General features: G+C 43.1%; 1 protein-coding gene across 1 annotated transcript in view; it reads left to right on the top strand.

Annotated features, from left to right (window-relative positions):
- The first annotated feature begins 212 nt into the window (after positions 1-212).
- The window catches only part of Cubn (Cubilin), a 67,721-nt gene continuing 61,933 nt past the window's right edge, over positions 213-6,000 (top strand). The window contains exons 1-3 of the mRNA XM_067783331.1: positions 213-393; positions 4,433-4,714; positions 4,796-4,979. Of these exons, the coding sequence (XP_067639432.1) occupies positions 287-393; positions 4,433-4,714; positions 4,796-4,979 (573 nt within the window). The 5' untranslated portion in view covers positions 213-286. The remainder of the gene's footprint in view (positions 394-4,432; positions 4,715-4,795; positions 4,980-6,000) is intronic.

Here is a 6,000-nt window from a genome sequence, read left to right as displayed (position 1 = left end):
GCCAAATGCTTTTAACCAATTGGTACGAGATTATTTAGAAGTATGCTGGTTGATATCTGCAAAATATATTCCATATTTTGAAATATTTAAAAAGAAAAATTCAAATGGGGGCGTTCTTTGCGTAGGCATCAAATGTAACGCCCCGAATTTATTTTCTAAGTGCAAGTCGGCGCATCAAAATAGTTTTACTTTAGCTGAGTTTGCGGAAAGACGGAGTTTAAATCGCCTCGCAGTAACACGAATTGTGTTCGATATTTGCTCATGCGGTGCTTGGGAAGCAATAAAAATGTCGCATTACAGGATAAGGAAATTATCCTTTCGTGTACCGTTATTGCTGCATTTAATATATTTTATAATTTCTGTAGAAGAGCCCGCAGATGGCTTCATTAATTCGTGAGTGTTAAAAGTTAAAAAGAAAAAAATGTTAAAAGGGGCGTTTCTGTGACGCATTTAGGGAACTCGCAGTACCTTTTTATTATACGTCAGCATCCCAGTATACGTCAACGTTTTAGTTGGATTACTTCGGCTCATCCACATTCGACCACTCCTCTAACGGGAGTCTGAGGAAGCTTGAGTTTCAACCTGGAACCAGAGGCATAAGGATGTTAGAGGCGTTGGTTCCACATTGTAATTGAAAAAATAGATGGTATCATGTGGGGACACGTTACAAACAGGGGTTTGTTTCTGTATAAGTAAAATTTTAACCTATTACAATATCCAGATCGGAGGTGAGCTAGATAGACGAGCGTCTACCAGGGAAGGCTGCTTTCCTCAACTGCGAGCTCCGGGTATTTGTCTTTAAGAACGGCGTTCACCGGGCAGTTCTTGGCATAGAGGTCCGACCTTTTTGTGAATATCTCTGAGGACCTCTTTGTGTTTTTTTCTACATTTGGCTTAGTTCTCACCTGCCATATTCGATAACTCAAGTCACTGGGAGGCAGATGTCTGTTGGGAAGCCCAGGTTTCTAGGTCTTCAGCAGAAGATGTTTGCTCAGCATTTCATTTCTCTCAGTTATGGGGAGTACTCTCCCCTCACTGCGTTGATGGTGTTCTCCGGACATAAGAAGACAACCCGTAGCGATTCTGAAAGCGGTGTTTTTACAGGTGTGTAGTTTCTTCTAGGTGTATCCTTGAGGACGCTTAGCATTCAAGCGACTGGCCATTGCTACCGGCAAGAGATTTGAGGATTTTGTTATTGCTCTGAATTTTAGGTTCAATTGCGGCTGCATGCTCTCCAAAAGTGTATATCCTGATCGGACGTCACACCCAGTATTTTTGGATGTAATACAGTCAGCACCGGAATGCCGTCGACGCGGATGGCCAATATGGTCGATATTTGTCTTATCATCGTTGTAAATAAGGTCGCCGAGGATCTGGTCGGTGGTCAGGTTTCGCGAGCGAAGAAACTGGAGAGACTAGGGAGATAGTCGTTTATTTTATTGTATAGCTTATCAATGGGTGAGCCAGGATACATTGATAAATCCTTCAGGTGGCGAAGTACCCTGTGCCACGCCTTGTTTAATTCTTCTGGGTTTATGTATTACGTTCCTGAATTACACCGATGCTTGCCGACCTTTTGAGAGACTAGGAGGAAGGGCACCCCCTTCCAGGTCTTGAATTAACGTGCTGTGATTGACCGTATAAAGTTCTTTTGATAAGTCTAACGGTATAAGTACTGTTCTATGGTGAGCACCAGATTTTTAATCCCTCATTGCCATTGGTCGTAATGGTAAGAGTGGACGCGATGTGCTTATGCTGGCCTGCCGTCTAAACTTGTCGAACAAGGAATGCCAAAGTTAACAAATACTGGCAGAGAGGTTACAGTACTATAGGCGTTCCTCCCATTTTTTCCCGCTTGCGTTTGTCTAAAAGCTGTCTGATACGCAGGTTTATGTCCCTAATTTGAAGGTCGAGGGGGTCTTGCTGTCTTACAAGGTCACGTTCTCTCGCTAAAGTTGCGGCCCAGTTGGAAAATGTGTCTGGATTTCCGGAAGTCCTCCAACGGGAATGATACCAGCCGGTGCGGATTCAATGACCTTGCGGAAAGCACGTCCACCTTGAAGCGAAAAAATGATCGGTGCATTCTTTATATTTTGTACAGTTTCCCTTTTTAAAATTGATGAAAGTGCCTTTCTCAGATGTTATGAATTCGGCTGATCGTTCGAACGATAGGCGTATGGATAGGTGGTGGTGCTTTCATAGTAAATGCGGTGGCTTTGAATAAAATCCATTTCTCCCAGCAAACGTCAGTTGAAAGGGGAAGAGTAAAAGCAGCAAGAGACCTCCAGTGTTTGTATTGAACATACTAGTCGGCGCTGCTGACTTTCGCTGCGAAGTGCTGATATGAAGGCCTTAGTGGAATGTGGGTTGCTCCTCGACTGCTACAGCCATGAAAAAAGCTTCACTCTATTTTGTATCGATGAATTCGTGACCATTTTTGGTCAGCACCATGAGAACCAATGTAGGTTAAGGAGCTTAGAATATTTCTTAGACATCCGGGTCGTAAGAGGCGATCAAAATTCTCAGACTCCAAGGTTTGAGGGGTCCAGGCCATATCTTAGGCGGTGAAGATATAATAAAGTGTATCAAACAGTATTTTGCCTACTTCTGTTTGAAGAGTGAGTTGTACCATTCCGAATGGCTATCAGGGGTACTGGTATGTAAAATCGTCCTACGCCCATCACAAACAAAGCCTCGTCTCTCCACATATCATTTTAAAAGCGTAGCCAACGGTACGCTGTCGAAGTTTTCGGATGCGCGGATGTTCTCTGAATCTAGAAGCCACAAGGGCTTTAATGCTAAGATTTTACTTTGCAGTCTCCTGTGATAACCGAAAGGCGAACCCTGATCAAATTGTTATGTTTGTTTGGTTAATGCGGCCAGTCCCCATTGAACCCAATTTGTGATAACGCGCTACTTTGATTTCATAGCCCGCAAATTAACCAATCAAACCTAATGTAAGAGGGCTGACGAATGCTCAAAAGCCAATGCGTGATTCTTGTCCTCCTACATATAGCCATACGTTGAGTTTGAATATTTGAGAAACTCGGCCTAACAATCTTGAGTCATGGGAAGTTCTCGAAAAAGGCTTTGGCCAAAAACTTCATTCTGCTTTGACAGGGCGCTGTACAATCACATGGCAGGTGCGCAACCGTATCCTCCAACCCTGTCCCTAAAGGAAATCCTTGCTGTGCTTACTAATTGACCATTTTGTTACCATACATCATACAATGCCCTTGTTGTTGTTGTTGTAGCGATAAGAACACTTCCCGAAGGCCTTGGGGAGTGTTATCAAGGTGATGGTCCTTTTCCGGATGCAGATCCGGCACGTTCCGGTACCAAGCCCGACCATCTCGGGAACGATTTGTTATGACCACATGCGACCTTCTAGGTCATACCGCCCTCCCACCCCCTAGATCCATGAGGAGTTCGGGGTCGCCAGACCCTCGGCTGTTAATGAAATAGGATTCGCCACGCATAGGTGAGGTTGACAATTGGGTTTGGAGAAGCTATATTGCGCTGGCAACCTGAAAGGTTGCGCTACACAATCCCTTGAACTTGGTATTTTAGCCGCCTCTTACGACAGGCATACCTACCGCGGTTCTATTCTAACCCCCTAACTCGCTGGGTCGATACAATGCCCTTGATGTTCGTTGTTGACCCGAGCCGCCTTGCTATAGCTACCCTGTTATCGGTGCTATTTATTTCAATAATGCTTTACATGCCTTCAGAATACCGAAAATCTCCAATTAAAAGACTCTCGCTGAGACCAGGAGGACGGATAGAAAGGGACGTTACCGTCAGGGCAAAAATTTCAGGGCATTTTATATCCTTTTCTATCCCTCCTTGTAGAAACAAGATTTTTTCGTGGTATAGGAGCTATTAACTTTAGGCGGATAAGGTTGTGCTTATTCCAGAGACCCAACTTCAGAAGTCTGAGGGTACCCTTGCCGTTACCTTGAGAAATAGATCGATCGGTGGCTCATCACATATAAAATTTAAAGCCTCTGAAGAGCATGATATAAACGTTCCTGTGAATACACCGCAGTGAGATCGTTAAAATTTTCCTACCGTTTTATTCTTGTAGTTCTGCTCGACAACGTTTCACAACATCAGTGCTCTGTATATTAGGATTGGCCGCATAACGTTCTTGTACATCTGTGCCGCGACTTTTGGCCTCAGGTCTCAATTTTTATCTAGCTCCATTTTGCCTCCAGTTTGGCATTGGTGTCAAAAGTAATCCTAGAACATTTAAAAGACTCAGCTCTTGTAATTAAGAGAACGTAAGTTAAAACTGGGAATTTTCGTTCGGGTTCTGTATTTGAGAGATTAACGCCCCCAAGGTACAATTCAAAAATTTAAGAAAAATGTTCTTTTTTCGTCTGCTCTTATACACCGCTTTCCTAATATATCCTTTATTATATTTTTCTAGCCCCAAAATCATAACCAAGGATGGCAATCTTATTGTAGAATCCGGATTAAATCGCAATATCACTTTTCGTCTGGATGGTACATCGCGCATTAATATCAACGATGAATACGATTTATTGGATTTGTTGCTGGTTAGCGGAAAGCCGAATGGATCTTCGTCAATGCACAATGATGTCATCGAAAAAGATAATTTAGTCGTACTCTCCAATGAGCTTTCAACTTTGCGAACATACATCTTTGGCACCGATGGTTTGGATCCACGTTTCCGTACGCTTTTGAACAGGTAAGTTGGAGTCCACAAATACATTTTTGGGGATGTTTGATTTAGTTAAGTTTCCTATTTTCTTTTCCGGTGCTGCTGTAGAACTCGGTCAAATACACAATCTCTTCGTCGCTTTCAAACCCGCTTGCAACGTGTGGAACGTAAGGTGCAGAGTTTATGGGATCGGCTCGAGCTGGATAGTTGTAAAAGTAATCCTTGCGAAAATGGAGGATCATGTATAAATATTTTCGGTGGTTTCTTATGTAAATGTACGAAAAACTTTGAGGTTAGTACAATTAGAAAGTTTGCTCTCACTCGAGTTAATAGCATTTTAAAGTGTGACATTTTGCGAAAAAGATTGGGTGAAGTTTTAGTTCGATATTGTGTTGGATAGGTACGTCCCTATCCAAGTTGGAATTGTATGAGAGCGTTAACCGAATACGATTTGGTGTTACCTCTGCTGATTTATGGTTCGAGCGATGCATAGAAGGAAAACGAAAGGGTGTTTGGAAAGTTAGAGGGAGAAGGAAAATGGCAGAAAAGGGAGACATAGAGGTAGAGCTATATAAAGGGAGCAAAAGATGAACATCGTAGGCTCTATTTTCTTTACGTTCGGCTGGCAGTATCAAGCAAGAGTATACTTCAGAATAATTTGTTTAAAACAAGGTTGCCTTCGTCATTGGCAGAACCTCCAACTCAATTTTTATTATGAAAAGCCTTTGCACATAATCCAGAGTTAGTTGTCGCTATCCGACTTATTTAAAGGTAGGCGGAGGAAAGGCAGAGGCTATGGATATAGTGGTGCCATGCAAGTCGCTTGGAGCGTGCGCACTGTCATCATCACTCGGTGATGATCCATAAGAGGGGTGAATGACACTATCTGAATAAGTGGGCTAAGTTGCCATGTGCGTGGATGGTAATCCCCTTGAACCAAGGAAATACCTCTAATACAATGCATGGAGCAGAATCAGCACTTTCCACGGGTTCCTACGCATGCTCAGGCTCATCCTCCAATGTTGAATGAGGGGGTTCCGTCTTTCCCTGCTGAAACTGTTCAAGTATTTGCTCTGATATACTCAGTAGGTAGCCGGATTGCACCCTTAGGTGGAGAGGTAGATTTATCGGCCTCCCGGCCTCGAGCCTTGAGCCCTTCCAAACTTGGACTAACAGAGATACTAACTAATGACTAAACCAGGGTACTATCCTCCGTGTTAAGGCATAAAATTCGAAAATGTCTACCACGAAGGGATATAATTGGCCCCTTTGTTGATTACGCCAAACATTTTCTCCACAACCTCACCAAATTA

This window comes from Eurosta solidaginis, chromosome 4 (genome assembly GCF_040869045.1).
Source record: "Eurosta solidaginis isolate ZX-2024a chromosome 4, ASM4086904v1, whole genome shotgun sequence".
Lineage (NCBI taxonomy): Eukaryota > Metazoa > Arthropoda > Insecta > Diptera > Tephritidae > Eurosta > Eurosta solidaginis.
Note: the sequence above shows the minus strand (reverse complement) of the source record. Positions and strands in the feature narration are given on the sequence as shown.